We start from the raw sequence: 16,805 nt of genomic DNA on the forward strand, positions 1-16,805 counted from the left end.
GGTTTGAAATGCTGAGGTCAGCAAACACTGTATACACTAGTATTTCAATTCTTTAAAATAAAAGTGTCTAGACTTTTTCATGGTTTAAACTCAACAGCTTTGCTTCACAAAGATAAAATCCAGTTCAAAGAGAACATAAGAGAAACCTCTATTGGCCTCAAAATTAAATACATTTTCTTTGCTTTATTTTTTTTTCTAGAAGAGTAATTCACTTTGGTATCCTTTAAATAATATGTAAAGAGCTAGCCATGACAGGTACTGCATTTAGTCCGTTCACTGTTGGAGGGGGAAGAAAGCCCAGAATAGATCATGGGGAGAACCGACCCATTTGTTAAAAGGAACTCTCCCTCCTGACTGTTCTCTAGATTTATTCATCATTTCACTTGCCCAGGAATAATGTGGTTCCCACCAGTGTTCCCCTTCCTTTCTATCACTTGTGTCTTGATTCATAGACTTCTGTAGTGGGATGCGCAAAGCAGATGCAAATCACTGCAAGGCCCACCACTATGCATGCTGGGAGGAAAGGGACCATATAAGGAGTTTGCCTGTCAATTTTCTTTTTTGTAGTAGGGCAGGCAAAAGAAGGTAGTGTGATAAATAGAAGCTGGGTGTAAGGATACAAAGTGGGACAGTGTTTAGAGGTCAGGTTAAACATTAAACCATGTACAAATATTAAGCAAAATTGGAGCAGACTGAGGTTGTATAATTCATTTCACCAACCTATGTGGAAAGGTTTACACACCTCCACTCATAGCCTGAGACCCTGAGCCTACTACTCAGCTTTTTCTGGAAGTTCTCTTCTGGGGTCTTTTCTTCTCTCAGCATCTCATAGGGACTAGTAGTTACATAGATTTCTTTAAGAGTGTCTTCAAAAACATGGCTCCTGACAGAATGCTATTTTACATTAGCTTACAATGACCACCATTTGCTAGTAGAATTCTTCATAATAAAACACAGCTAGCTTAATCACCATGGTTGGCAGAAGCACAGGAACTGCTCGGGGCAGATGCTAAGATTTGTAATGCTACCTGACTATGGCCTTTTAGTCATTTCTTAGGTATCATAATCAGTTTGAAGTTGTGAAAAAAGATGTTTTGGCCCCCCAACTGGACATTTACATAACGCAATAAGTCCATTCATATTGTTCGTTAGGACTAAGGCCCAGGAAAGGCTCTGCTGATAGATGACAGGGCTAAGTCTGGGAGAAAGGATCTTATCTCCTGACTGTCCACAGCACTGTGGTTTAAGTCACCACTGAACACTCACTTGTGCCCACTTCTTCTTCCAGTCTTCATGGCCGTATCTTTTACTCTCCTTAAGCGCCCACTTGTAGCACTCTAGGTAGGAAGGGATGTCACAAAATGCTGTCCCGTTTCCTCCAAATTCCATGTTCATTTTAAAGACCCAGCGTCGGACTTGCAAGTGGTCAGTCACCAGCTGGCCCAACTGTTCTATCATCTGTGGGGCAAAGGTACAGAACACAATAAAGCATGTTTCCTTTCTGTCACAGCAGCTTGGCTGTGGTGCTAAGAGTGTACCTCTACACAGTCTGTTTATCAGGCTCCCTTCCACTCATTAGGACAAATTCAGGAAGTTTGAAGTGATGTATGATATAAAGAAATCACTAGCCAATGGGATAAAAGCCATGTTTAAAATGCAGTTGTATTTGTGAGAAATTAAAAATCTATTACTGCTGACTTGTGAGGAAAAAAGAAAAGACACTTTAAACATGTATAATTGGACCCTGGAATTGTCACCTTTCTTTCTCAGTAACTTAGGTGTTTGGTTATTGCATCTTCAAATGATTGTTTTAATAATGTCAAGACTATAAAAATATAGTCCTAAAAACTTTGTTGAGCTTTTAATACTGTAACCTAAAATAAATAAGTACTGTAATGTAGAAGACATTTTTCCTCACTAACATACATTTGTTTGGCCACTTGGCCAAGTTGCCTGTATTTGTGACATGAATGAATGTATTATAAAGACAGATAACTGAGAGAAAAACATTTGCAGATCACGATGGGGAGGCTGGACCTGGGAGGACTGGGAAGTGAAGGTGATCAGGGGACATTATGTGAAATTCCAAAATAATCAAGAAAAATATTATGTTGGGGAAAAAAGGTTCTATTTTTAGGATTTAAAAAGGAATAAAAATCTAAAACTTAAAACAACAACAACAAAAACCACTTTTAGAAACAGCCTTGCTGGAATTGCAGCTGCCCTGCATTTGATATGAAACAATACTCTCTCAATAACTGGGATTAAATAGATGAAATTTTAAGGGATAAAAATCCATGCTTTAATTATAAAATGATAGTAAGAACAATAATAACTAACATTACTGAACATTCAGTAGGAACCGGCCCTTGTTGCATGCATCCTCTATATGAGTTTCCCATTTAATATAATAACCTATGACGAAGGCAACATTAGTAATTCCATTTAATACATAAAGAGAGGCTGACAGACTTGAGTGACTTGTCTATGATCATACAGCACTGAGTGGCAGAGCAGGGTTTCTCTTGGATTGCTTTGACTCCAAACCCTACACTCATTCCCTCTTTGTGGGGCTTCGTGTCCAAGCCTGCAGGTCACTGGAGAAGGGTGAAGTGTAGAAAGAGGGCAGAGGAGGAGCCAGAGAAACAACTTGCTTCCAAGTCAGAAAGTCACTTGTGCTGCATTTGAATCAGACAAAAGTCTCTGTAGCAAGACTATTAATTCTATGTAAGAACGTTCTATTTCAGCTTTGAAGGAACCCAGTTCATTAAATCACAAAATGACTTTGTTGTCTGTACTTCCCAAAAGGCAACAAAACAACACCAATTCATTGTGTCTCCTATACCTACCCATGCCCATGCTGTGGCATCCTATACTTGACAGTAATATTCTGATTCTCTATTGTCTTAGTCAGGGTTATCATTGGTGTGACATCTTGAGGAGGAAAGGGCTTATTCTGCTTACACTTCCACATCACTGTCCATCATTGAAGGATGTCCATTAGGACAGGAACTCAAACAGGGCAGGAACCTGGAGGCAGAAGCTGATGCAGAGGCCATTGAAGGGTGCTGCTTACTGGTTTGTTCTTTATGGTTTTCTCAATCTGATTGCTTATAGAACCCAAGACTGCCAGTACAGGGGTGGCCCCACCCACAATGGGCTGGGCCGTCCCACATCAATCACTAATTAAGAAAATGCCTAACAGGCTTGCCAACAGCCCAGTCTTATGGAGGCATTTTTTCAATTGAGTTCCTTGCTCTCAGATGACTATAGTTTGTGTCAAGTTGACATAAAATTATGCAGCACACCTATTCTTTTGACTACCAAATGGATTTTTATTTTTTAACTAAAGAGTTTGAAAGCACTGAAGACTAATGGTTCTCCTGAGGTCTAGAACTGCAAAGTTATAAAATGGTTTTGTTTAAAGGCATAATATGTTATCCTGAATTGTGTCTATACAGCAAATGATTTGGGGGATGCTACATGACATGGCAGTGTGGAAGAGATACCAAAATAGCCACACTTGGGGTTTCCAGAAAGCTCATACAACTGTAGGTTATTCAATAAAGGTGAAAATGAAATTGTCTCAGCTCTCTAATATTGAGTAGTATTTATTGATAATTTGGATGTTTAAATGATAAGGGCTCTGGTCTACAAACAAAGGAGGTTCCTGCTGTTTCTTCCAAGGTTGCATCCCTTCTTTCTGCAGTCAGCTGTATTCTGTATTTAGACATATCTTGCCATGGTCTGTGTGTACTATGATCACAAGTTGTAGAAGCAGAAGTGCTGATTAGTCTCTTCATATTGGCTAAAAAATTATTTTGCTAGATTAAGAAAAGGTGTTCCAGCATAGCCTTTAAAAATGGTGTATTTAGATATATTATATACTTGGAAGCTTCAAATACTAACAGAATTAGTATGTGTTTCCTCCAAATCCTATTATTTGTTGCTTCTGAGAGTCCTATAAATGGGTGCCTGTGGCAGGATCCCTACAGTAATGAAAACGATCAATAGTATTGTAAAGACTACACCGCTGGAAGAATTATGTGCTATCTTTAAGTGAAAATTGAACAGTGCTTTAAAATAGCATTGCCAGTTTTGATTATTTAACCAAAGCTGTCAATATTTCATACAAAGCGCATGCCAGAAAGGGACTTACATGGTTATTTTATGGATCAAAACAGGAAATGCTCACTGTGCTGTGCTAGATTAAAAAACTCAGTCATAAACCACAAGACTTTATGCTATTTCCAAACATTTATCATTTTTTGTTTGAATCTGTTTTTAAAAATGTAATATATTTTTAGTTGTGATTCATTTTATATTGGTAAAGAGCAGAAGCAGAAAAATTACACTGTAAAACTCCAACTAAGGCCCAAGAATATGTATTAACCTAAGTTAAAGTAATCACAGCTTTCCCCCACTTTAAATTTGCAATGCACATCAATAAAAAGTCAGGATTGATTCATCACCATCTGCAGATTCAAAATGCTGAAACCCTCAGATTGATTAGGTAGAGCCATTACTATCTGGAAAAGCCTCAATGGGTACTTCAGTTCTTGCTGACCTCAGATGCATGTCTTCTAAACAATCAGAGAACCCAGATACAACTTGGCTTACTGCTATACCATTGATACATACTATATGTCAAATAACATCCTTCAAATCTGGGGGTCTCTGAGAAGAGTTTTAGTCCTATGTCTGAATACTAGAACTAGACAGAGTTTGTATTGTATTAAATGTGCCCACACCTTTAACCACAATTAATGTATAAAGTTCTGAAATATTTCAGAGCATAGATTGCCTGTGCTATTATCAATGAAGATGAAACTAAAACTCAATACAAACTTTACATATGCATTTTAAAGACATGAAGATTGTTTAGTGTAGTATGTGCATTCAGTTGTATCATTTAAAAATCTGTTTCTCCCATATTAAGTCTGTCAGCCAAAACATTCTATTAGGAAGCAGAATCAAGCAATCCACCTAGGTACCTTCAAATTCCAGTGCAAGTTAATGACGGTGGAAGTCTCTCCAGGTCTCCTCAACTAAAATCCCGACTGTGTTTCTGCTATGAGCCAAATGTTGGCCAGGAACTCTCTCTAGCAAGACTCAACACTTGAGGGCAGCTTGATGGATTCATAGTGTCTTCAAAGTAGCTTTCTAACGTGTGATTAGCTCAAAGGCTTCATTTTGTTCTCAGGGGCCATGCTGTGCGGAGCATCCTGACCAAGCAGAGAGTAGAGGGAGAGGGAGATCCCCAAATCTGACACTCACTCGCTGCCTCGACCTTTATGGGTCCTTCATTGTCCAAGAAGAAGGGAAAGGAGATAATTTGTGATTGTCTCAGAGAACCGGTCAAGAGAAATTCAGAAGAAGAGGTTAGGAAATGTTACCAGGCAGCAGTTTGTCTTTGAATTATCTTTATTATGTAAACAGATGGCATTTACATGGGAGAATACCTGCTGGAGCTGAATCAGAATGAGAACATTTCTAGAGGCTAATGGAGGAGTGCAGAGCCACAGACTGGGTCCAAGGGAAAACCAGAAGTAGTTTATTCCTGAGGCCATCTCACTTCCTGTTTCCCCTACTCTTTTCAGAGCCATTCCTGAAGAGCCGAAGTATTATCAGAGTCAAGGATGTTTTCAGTGCTCTGAAGTCTCACCACGCACTCTCTAAAGCTTCCAAACCCACTTCTTGGCCAAAACAGACTCTTATTAAATGTGATGATGAACTAATAGATATTAAGGCATTAAATACTGACGGTAGATTAATTCCCATGATTAATTTTAGCAGCATTTAGTAACTTAACCCAAAAGGTAGACATTTTGAAAATTCTAGTAATTTCTATAATAAGGCCTCCAGGTCTGGTAGTTCAGACATGCGTAGATGCTTGGGAACCACGAGTTCAAAGCCAGCCTGCTTAACTTAGTGAAACTTTGTCTCAAAAAGTTAAAAGAGAGCTGAGGATAAAACCTCATAGTACTTACCTACCATGTGAGAAGCCCTGGGTTCAAAGTATGGGAAACAGACAAACAGAAACCAAACATACTTGAAGGCATAATGTAGGTCTCTTCAGGGCAACTCAAGCATTCACACAGTCTTCACCGGACAGGGCTGGACCAGATTACCTCAAGTTGTACAATGTCAAGGAGGTAGAAGATACTTGAACAGAGGCACCCTACATACCTGTTGGTAAGTATAGATGTCGGATATTCCAGGAGGCACTGGCACATTAGCACTGTCAAAGAGCCGTTTACTTCCAGACTTGGCACTGTAAAGGTGAACCAGCTCAGGCTCTGAGCCCAGGATGGGTACATTCAACATATCAGCTACAGCCAAATCGTCTCTGTGGAGGAGCCCGCCCACGATGTAGGCGTCTTTTCCTTGGATGAGATTTTTTATTCTTTTGATTGCCTTGGGACTGTACATCAGGTGAGTGGCCAGGGACATGTGATGCTTCTGGAGGACAATCAAATCACCCTTCTTAAAAGGTATCTTTTTCTAGTCCCTACCCCAATTTGTAATGTGGTACATAATAAATACATTATTAATAGCAGGCTGGGTTATGACCTATCCTGTTGTTTAGTGGTTTAAATTGATAAAAGCTGTTGGGGTAAGGTTCCATAATCGCTCACATCTTTAGTGTGTTGGAAATAGGCTCACTGGGAATAGAACTAATTACTACACATCTGTATTTATTTGATCCACGTGGAATTATCCTTCTGTCAGAAGGAAAAGAGGCTGGCGGCCTTTGGATAATAGTGATTCATCTCCACAACACTTCTGGCATGGTTTAACACTAAAGCGTCTGGAAAATCAATAGAAAAAAATGAAGGAAAAAGCCCCATAGTGTTCTCTTCTATATAGACTCTATATAGACTCCTAATCTGGCAATGTTTCCAAAGGAGAAAGGCATTTGATTTGATCTCCTCCCCCAAGTTCTCCCCTCAAATCCTTTTCTGAGAACATATGCTTTATAATGATTACCAGAATTCTAGCCAACACTTTGGAAAGCACTCAGGAACAGAAAATATTTGAAAATTACAGCAAGACTCAAATTTCTTTTCCAATACAAACTTTTTAAAAATTCTATTTTGACTAGGTAGACTTGGCTCAGCAATGCCTGTGGGGGTCTTGTTCAATTAAACAAGTAATTTTATTCATATCTAGCAAGGTAGAAAACAGCCAGATGGTCAGCACACACCTCATACACCGAGTTCAGTTTTCAAGGAGTGGGACAGCACATACAAGACATAGTCTTTCCCTCTGTCTCTGTCTCTGTCTCTCCCTCTCCCTCTCTCTCCTCTCCACTCTCTCTTATCTTTCCACTGTTTTAATCTATATCAAAGTTAATTATTTTCTACGAGCTTCCATTTCCTCCTCTGTAAGATGAGTGTAACCGTACCAGCCTTAGGGATGTTGTGGATTGAATGAGACAGTGCACTGTGAAGTACTTGCACTAGTACATGGGCATGGTACACACTTAGTGAATGTCAGAAGAGTGATCATGGAAAGAAGTGCGGGATGAAGTACATTTCGAGGCATGGGGAGGTTTTCAGAAGGTGGAGATGGGCATGGAAAAGCCATTGCCCAAGGATGGAATGGAATATTAGAGCCATAGACTAAGCCTACTGTTGTACTGCTGCACTGTACAGTACTGTTGTACTGAACATGCTGTTCAAGAGAAGACAGCATGGAACCCAACAAAATGCTGAGAGTTTGTAGTCAAGTACATCTGACTTAGACTCCATGAGCCCATTTCTTTATGTGTCAAACTAGAATAAAAAACAATTACCTGCATGCTGGAGTTGCTCCAAGGCTGAAATAAGATCATGAACATGCATAACATTGGGCCAATAGTCCATAAATGATTGTATTATTGACTATTATTTTTATGGGGAAAATTCTCTTTTAAAAATAAAACCATTAGAGTCAGGCATGGTGGCAAATACCTTTAATCCCAGCACTCGGGAGGGAGGCAGAAGCAGGCAGATCTCTGTGAGTTTGAGGCTGGTCTGGTCTACAAAGAGAGTTCAAGGACAGCCAGGGCTGTTACATAGAGAAACCTTAATAATAAAAACAAAATTATTATTAAGTAAGTAAATAAATAAAGTAAAACCATTAAAATGTCATGTAAATATATGTGCAAAGTACTGGATGCTTGAGGAATTGGAGGGGTTTTAGAAGGTGGTTCCTAGTACAATTGTAAGGATAATGTATTTATCTAAACACAAAGATGTGAAGAACTGTGAATGGCTGTGTTTAAGAACGTCCAATGCACCCATTCTTAAATGGCTGCAGGATATAACTTGCAAGTGTGCAAGCAAGATATCTGAACTAGGAAAGGCCCTAGCTCTCAGTCTTAAATGGGTCTGCAGCTTGCTGGGTGATTTAGAACAGGGCTGCTTAAACTTTTTCTTGCTTCTCACCCCTATCCCCAGGAGAATTTTGTTTTTGTTTTTGTTTTTCAAGACAGGGTTTATCTGTATAGTTTTGGTGCCTGTCCTGGATCTCGCGCTGTAGACCAGGCTGGCCTTGAACTCACAGAGATCTGCCTAGCTCTGCCTTCCAAGTGCTGGGATTAAAGGTGTACGCCACCACCGCCTGGCTCCCATGAGAAATTTTTATGCAACTCCAAGTGTTTATAAATAGTTATACAAATCAAACTTTTATTGATAATAAATCACAAATTTATTTTAAAACAATTCTTTGGTATATGCATAATTTTACCACTTGTTAAAGATAAAAACAAATTCATATGCTAATGAGATTGTGCTTGTTCATTTTTATAAAAAAATTAAGTCTTTGCTAAATATTTGATACTGTAGGGTGTAGAACATCTTCAATATTTTCTCAGAGTTGATCAATATTTTTATTTTATAGTCATCAATGTTAAAAATGCTACTTTGCGTAAATACATAATACGAAACGCCAAAAGTGTGTTTAGGGACATTTCAGAAATTACTGGAAATTCTGTTCAAATCCCAAGCCAAAATTAATTGAATAGTTTTTAAAACTATAACTCAGTCAGAAACTCAACAGCCTGTTAAATACATTTTTGATTTATGTGTATGGGTGTGTGCCCATGTGAGCTTATGTGCACCATGTTTATTTGTGCAGGGACCAATGGAGGCAGAAGAGTGCATGAGAGCCCCTCCAACTGGAGTTACAGGTATTATGAGCCGCCATGTGGGTGCTGGGAACCTAACCCGGGTCCTCTGGAAGAGCAGGAAGTGCTCCTAACATTGAGCCATCTTTCCAGCCTCTCAAACAGCAAGTTTTAAAAAGCAAATAGTCTCACAGAATGCAATGCAAAGCTCCTAACATTGAGCCATCTTTCCAGCCTCTCAAACAGCAAGTTTTAAAAAGCAAATAGTCCCACAGAATGCAATGCAAAGACACAAATTTGATACTTACTTGCTGGGAAATGGTGGTAGGAAAATATCAAATGTCTTTGATTTCTGTAATTAAACCATACTCTTATAAAAGCAGCAAAGTATGTATGTACAGTGTGTTTGTTAAGTTTTGTTGACTTAACACAAGCTAGAGTTATCTGGGAAGAGGAACCTCAGTTAAGAAAATGCCTCTATCAGATTGGCCTGTAGGTAAGCCTAAGAGGCATTTTATTGATTGAGGGCCCACATTGCTGCTCTTGCAGAGGACCTGGTTTAGGTTTCCAACAATCACATGGTGGCACACAACTGCCTCACTAGGGGTGATGCCACCCCTGGGCAGGTGGTTCTGAGTTGTAGAAAAAAGCAAGTCAGGCAAGTCATAGAAAGCAAGCTAGTAAGCAGCAATCCTCAATGGTCTCTGTTTCAAATTCCTCCCTCCGGGTTCCTGCCTTCAGTTTCTGCACTGACTTTCCTTCAGGATAGGCTATAAACTCTAAGATGAAATAAACCCTTTCCTCTCCAAGTTGCTTGTGGACATGGTGTTCATCATAGCAATAGAAACCCTGTGACATGGAGTAAAAACACTGCAATTCATAATATGCCATAGTCTACAGCTGAGCAGAGGTGTTTTAGGCAGTGTTAGTTGGCAATGTTTGGGGTTGAAGAGCACTTGCTGCTCTTGCAAAGGACTTGGGTTAGGTTCCCAGCAATCACATGGTGGCTTACAAGTGCCTGAAACTCTCGTTTCAGTGGATCTGATGCCCTCTTCTGGCTTCAGTGGGCATCAGGTACAGATGTGGTGCAGAGACATACATGCAGGCCAAACACTCATACACATAAAAACCACAAGCAACATTTCAATGGAAATTTGTTTGCCACGAAGGCATGTATAATGCAAAGTGTACAAGCTGTATGGTCAGAACTGAGGCTACAGAACATTTGTGTCATGTGACATAAACAAAAATGTGTTGGATTCATTCGGATTTGATTTTGAATTAACTGTTGGTCATAGAATGTTGAAAAACATTTTCACAGCCTTCACATTTGGTTTGCAACCCGGAGTTAAGAAGCTGGGGCACAGAACACTCTGCCTTTCTGAAACTCAGCTCCTTATATTCAAGTGAGAGGTTGGACAGAAGTCTCTAAGGTCCTTCCATCTCTGAAAGAATTCCTAAGTACAGCCAGAGCGCTTCCATGTTTATTATGGAATGTGTCCAGAGCTTCTGCTGGGACGAGGAAAGTTCTAAGGTAGATGGTAGTAACGCATGTACAATGTGAATGCACTTAACACTCCTGAACTGTCCCTTTAAAAATGTCTGAGATGGCAAAATTTTATCTTGTGCATAGTTTACCACAGTAAGAAAAGGGAAAAACCCAGAGATCCTCTGAGAAAAATTAGATAATCTACTATTGGACCCCTCCTCCAAGCCAGGAGTTTAAGTCTAAGCCTCCTTGGTCCATACAGTATTCCTTTGCTAGCATAATGTCAGTCCACACTTCAGAGGCACTTCCCAGAGAGCAGCTCTAGGCCAGCCGGCGTTCCATTGGCCACCAGCGAATGCTGGCACTGTGTGTGGTCAGCTCTGCTTGTTCATCACCTAGCCTCCCGCTCACTCAGTTGCTCTCCTTTCCCCACAAGCACTTCAGTGTGGAAATGTGACACAAAGAAAGCACATCCAGAGCTGCTGACTTGAGTTACAATAGGGTATCTGACGATTAAGAAGCTCAGAGCTGGATCTGGAAAGTCCGTTCAATGGATAAAAGCACTTGCTGATTTTCCAGAGGACTCAAGTTCAGTTCCCAGCACAACAGGTGTCTCACAACAACTCTAGCTCTGGGAATCCAACAACCTCTTCCGGTCTCCATGAGCACCTACACATGCACACATACAAAATCAAAAATAAACTAAACTTTTAAAAAAGAAGTTCAAAGTCTTTGTCACCCCATCTCTCATCTGATCCACACCACAGTCCTTGCTATGAGATGAATGATTTGTTCAAAGTCACACAGCTCTGACCATAAAGTAGAGGATTTGAACCATTAACACGGTTGTGTGTTACAGTTACCACACTTGTTTTGCTCATCTTACACAGTGAGAAGTGAAGGCCTGTGGGTTGATGGACTATAAAGAGGGGAAAGCAGGTACAGCAATCAAGTTCAGGCTCTGAGGACATGTCCAGCCAGGGCACATTTCCATCTCCTCTAGATTTATGTATCTCTGTCAACAAGTATTCTCTCTAGCTCCATGTCTTTCTGGGCATGCCTTAGTCTTCAGGCATGATGGTACCCTCATATCATCTTCAGTATGTGTTTAATAAAGATTCAAATGTGCGTAAGTGATGGCAGACGACATGCTACTGTCCTTAGGTCTTGTGAGGCCATTAGAGAAACTCAGCATCACCAGTTCCAGATAGCAAAGAACCATGGATGACAAAGATCTAGCATGTTCCTAATGCCCTTCCTCGTGGCTACATTCATTTTTACTACCACTTATTTCTTATTTTTGACCTGAGACAAAGACAGTTGTTTAGAATGTCTTCATAAACATTAAAATGTTCCAAAATAGACATGATGACTTTTATACAAGCACACTTACCATTACAAAGTCTAGTTTTACAGAGTAACTTGGAGAGATGCACAAACAGATTTTTGGCACGCTTTAAGAACTCTCCTCAAAGCCATCCATTTGAATGAAAATCAGCACTGACACCATCTCCCAGACCCATTAAAAAGAGAGAAAGCAATAGCTAAACAGGCACAGAACCGGTTTGAAAGTGAGGGTTTAATTTCTGTGTTTTAAAAAGTTGATTGCCTATGAGTGATTAATCACTCAAATCATTTGAATTTAAGCTCCAAGCAGCAATATTAAGTACTTCAAACCTTGCCTACCTGTTTCTGCTCACCAAGATGTAGACCTGCACAGGCTGGAGCTGAGGCTGTCAAGGGTGCCAGCTGCCTGGCCCTAGCCTGGAAGCGGGAAAGGGCACTGCAAGGGCAACCTTCTCAGAGTGAGGACTATAGACTTGGAGAGGACTTTGGAATTACCCAATCCATCACCCCATTTCATAGATGAAGAACAGAGGACAAGAGAGCTCAGGAGGCTTGCCCAAGGCCACTGGGTCATCCACAAACAAAACAGTCATTCCCATGTGTAATAGTGACCTAGAGGAGACAGATTTTGGTTCACAATCTGGCCCTACCAGGGACACTGAACTAGAAAATGAGTTTTGGTTTCTGCGGCAATAAAAGGAGAGCAATGATTTCTGTGTTGCTACATTTTGTGAGGCTCAAACAAGAAAATGCATGCTAAGAGTCCGAGAAATGTTACTTTACCTACTCTCCTAATCATAAATCCCCTTCCTTGCCCATACCTCTCAGTGTCTACAGGCATTTCAGATGCGCACACGCTCTTTACTGGCAGCTAGCAGGTGTTAGCTTGAGTTTCTGGCTCTGAGAATATCAACAGTTTAACTAAACACAAATGGGTTTTGGTGTTTTTCTTCTTTGCTTCCTAACATCTACATCAATTGCCATTGAGGGCATGGGATAGCCAGGAAGCACCAGAGATCCCTACTTTTGATGGAGGATATGAAAGACCCCAAGAGTATAAGTAAGTTGTGATAGTTTGTACCTGTCCTCCCTTTCCACAACCAGATATGACAATGAAGCAAAGCTAAGCAGAACACTATCAGGAACACTGAGGTGTCCTCTAATGAGAGAAGAGAGTGGATGCAGAAGATGCTGAGCATAGACAAAGCAGCATGCCTCCCCTGCAGCCCTGCTGGGGTTTAATCCCCCTCCTTGCCACCACTTTGTCTGGTATGTAGAGAGCTCACTATGGTGTTCCTCATTTATAAATGGAGAGTGCTATCTACTAGCAAATGCACTCTTTCTTTTTTTAAAACAAACTTCAAAATTGGTAGCCCATTAGATAATAAAATGTGTGTGGGGGGGGAGATTAAGTTCTTTTTAAAACCTAGAGAAGTCGCCGGGCGGTGGTGGCGCATGCCTTTAATCCCAGCACTCAGGAGGCAGAGGCAGGTGGATCTCTGTGAGTTCGAGGCCAGCCTGGGCTACCAAGTGAGTTCCAGGAAAGGCACAAAGCTACACAGAGAAACCTTGTCTTGAAAAACCAAAAAAAAAAAAAAAAAAAAAAAAAAACCCTAGAGAAGTCCTCTTCAAATCATCTGTTGTACTGCCTTTGACTAGAACTCTGCCTTCCTGGTTCCATTAATTTCTTAGTAACTCTTGTACAGATATGAATCTTGTACATTCTATCCATTAAAAATCAGTATGTTAAAATGTGAACCTTGTTCATACAGAACCATGTGATATGAACATCAGGTTCACTTCCCCAAAGGAATGAAAGTAACAAAGAGTACCTGTGGGAAAGGCAGAAATTTGGGGCCCTGGTCCACTTTCTCTCCCTGAGTAGTTTTATGGCTGCATAGGCCTGGCCAGACTTTTACTGTCCTGGTGAACTCCACATAAATTAAGAAAAAGGAGTGATAAATGTTATAAATCTACCTATTTGATTATACTTCCCAGTAGCTGCAATTAGGCTTCTGCCACAGAGAAACTGGGCAGGGGCAGCTCAGCTAAGTTTGAAAGTTAAACTGTGGTATTTATTTCCTACAGTCCAACTAGTAGTCTAATCAGCAAAGCTGTTAAACTTGCAATAATATTTCACTGATGTGTACCAGAGCGTTGCAAGTTATAAAATTTCCAATTTAATTTTACTGCATCCCTGAAGCCATAGTAATTAGAAGACAAACTCACAGTGAAGATGTTTACAGCTTCAGGGGTGATAATTCTGAACCTGTTCTGCAGGTCACTCCTATCCTCATAGTTCCCCGAGACGACAGCTGCTTGTAGACTCAAGAGTTTTTTGTAGTATAGCTTTAACTCATCATTCATGGGATGAGAGCAGATGTAGATGACATTGACATTGGCATCTGAGAAATAATGGGCACAATGTTAATTACTGATATAAAGGTAAATGACATGATGAACTCTGGCATCCAATTGATGTTACAGTAGTTTAAAACAAAGAGCATATCCAAAAGCCACAGCAAAGTGAATTTAGATGGGCTCTGCATGTGTCTCAGCAATCGAAAGCAGCCCTTCTGCACGTCATCACTTCTCTACAGAAAAGAAGATACTGCCACCAACAAAATGCAGATAACTGCGAGGGAACGTGGAAGTAAACTTCCAGATAATGCACAGGGATTAACTAAACCATTCCCTTTATCACTGGTGGGAAGGTATTCCATTCAGGCCAGCAAATTATAAAGCCGAGCTATTAACTTTAGGAAGCTGATGAAATTTCAATGGCATTCTCTGCTTGGATTTGACAGGGCCAGTCCAGGGAAGGTCTTGACAGAATAAATGGGCTGATTATGACCAGCAATGATTCCTTCAGGAACCACCCTATCACAGCTCCAGCCCCAGAGAGGACTATTTTGCTTCAGTAGCACATCTAGTGATTCTTGGTCCAGGGAAAACACTGCCTCAACTGCTTTTTTCCTCAAGATGTTCGTAATACACACATAGAAAAAGTCCCAATGGAAGAGTGAGATGAGATCATTCACTCAGTGCTGCAGAACATTTTAAGGGCACATGGATGTAAATTAGCAGCTGATAGAGCTATTAATTCATTCATAAAATAACTGACTAATCTAGATACAAACAGGAACCCAAAGCACTTGGCTCAACACTCCAGGAAATCTAGGGATCAAAGTGACTGAGAAATGTCTTTGGGCAGCAACCATTCCAAACACACAGGTCAGACCAGGTACTCAGGGAAGCTCAGAGGAGGGAGCCAAGGTGACACTTCCAGCCCTCCCTCCTCTGAGCTTTCTAGGGCCCTGGGCACATTATTTAACTTTTCTAAGCATTGGTTTCTTCATTTGTAAATGTGGGGTTGAATCACCTAGGTATAGAGTTCTGGAGTATTAAACGAAAGAAAAAATATTCTTGGTACAGTATCTGGCACACAGAAGTGTTGACCAAATGGTACAGCCAACAGTAACTCACTGCCATGCCCTTTGTACCTAGCTCCTTTTGATCAATTCCTTGATTTAATATGATGAAGTAGTGTCATCTCCAGTCTCTGATAATTTTTCAATCTATCAATCCAAGCTCCTTTTTCATATTTTTCCCTGAGATGGGGTCTTATGTAGCCCAGGCTGACCTTTAACTCACTATATAACAGAGTCTGGCCTCAAACTCCTGATCCTCCCACCTCCACCTCCTAATTGCTGGTGTTGCAGGTTTCAGGGCCAGGTCAGGTTTATTCAGTGCTAGGGATCAAACCCAAGGCTTTATACATGCTAGGCAAGCACTCTCCCAACTGAGCTACACCCTCAGCACTCTCCAAGCTCCTTAGTTCTGTATATCCTCCAGGTCACAGTACAGTGTAGACTACATAGGGATTACTCAAGAAGTGGTCATGGTTGGCTGGGGTTCAGAAGAATGAAGAGATTTAGATGGTTGAATGTTTTACTCACTTAGTGAGTGAGATACGTGGCAGGTAGGAGAAGTCTCTCTCTATAGAGACAGAGTGGCTTTTAAACTGATCCAGGAAAAGGCTGGTAGGAGGTGCTACATATATGTAAATAGTTAAGATCTCCAATTTTATTTTGAAACTAGATTGCCATATAAACATCAAAATAAATTAGCTGAACAGAAAGTAATTGAGTAACTTGTATCCAATTGCTGACTGATCACATTAGTTATTGCTAGCCTTGTACTTTGGGGAAGAAACTGGTGTCCAATTGAACTAGTGAGTATAAAAGCCAAAATGTGTGTTGTCATTGTTATTGTGTGTGTTTTTAAGAAACGCATAAAAGAATAGGATATAAATAGCAAAAATAGCTATAGTAACAGAAGATGAATTTTACTTGGGAAGAAATATCTAGGCTTCAAATAATAAGAAATCAAGTTGATAATGTCGCTTTTCTTGTTCATTTCTGTCAGAGCAATACATATCACTAACTCTAATATCCAGTGGAGTTGGGGTTCACTGTGAATCTACAAACACAATTAATTGACAGATAGTTATAAAAAGGAGCTGTTAAGAAGATAAAGCTTTCTTTGATTGGTAGTCAAAATCAGTTCCTCTCTTACTTATCCAGAAAGGGAAAAGTGCCATCCTGACATCACAGCTGATATCCAGTATCAAGTCTTAGCAGTGTGATCAGATTATCTTTACTTCCCTCCTGAATAAGCAGGAAAGCCAATACCCTTCACTAGTAATTAACAGAATGAAGGGCTTTTATTCTTCCTCCCAAATCATTTATCATTTCTCCTTTTCTTTTTCTATTTTATTTCACAGGAAAGCAATTTTACCTTCACTAGCCACCTCTAAACTAAGCCTCTTGAAGAGGCTATGTGGTCACACTGCTG

At 40.3% G+C, this 16,805-nt stretch overlaps 1 protein-coding gene across 12 annotated transcripts in view; it reads right to left on the reverse strand.

Annotated features, from left to right (window-relative positions):
* The window catches only part of Iqch (IQ motif containing H), a 184,647-nt gene that overhangs the window by 68,715 nt on the left and 99,127 nt on the right, over nucleotides 1-16,805 (reverse strand). For 11 of the 12 annotated variants that reach the window (XM_059268070.1, XM_059268080.1, XM_059268074.1 and 8 more), the window contains 3 exons: nucleotides 14,178-14,353; nucleotides 6,190-6,462; nucleotides 1,267-1,458 (listed from right to left, as the gene is read on the reverse strand). In XM_059268070.1, the coding sequence (XP_059124053.1) occupies nucleotides 1,267-1,458; nucleotides 6,190-6,462; nucleotides 14,178-14,353 (641 nt within the window). The remainder of the gene's footprint in view (nucleotides 1-1,266; nucleotides 1,459-6,189; nucleotides 6,463-14,177; nucleotides 14,354-16,805) is intronic. The other variant, XM_059268076.1, reaches the window with a different exon arrangement.

Source organism: Peromyscus eremicus, chromosome 7 (assembly GCF_949786415.1).
Source record: "Peromyscus eremicus chromosome 7, PerEre_H2_v1, whole genome shotgun sequence".
Taxonomy (NCBI): Eukaryota; Metazoa; Chordata; class Mammalia; order Rodentia; family Cricetidae; genus Peromyscus; species Peromyscus eremicus.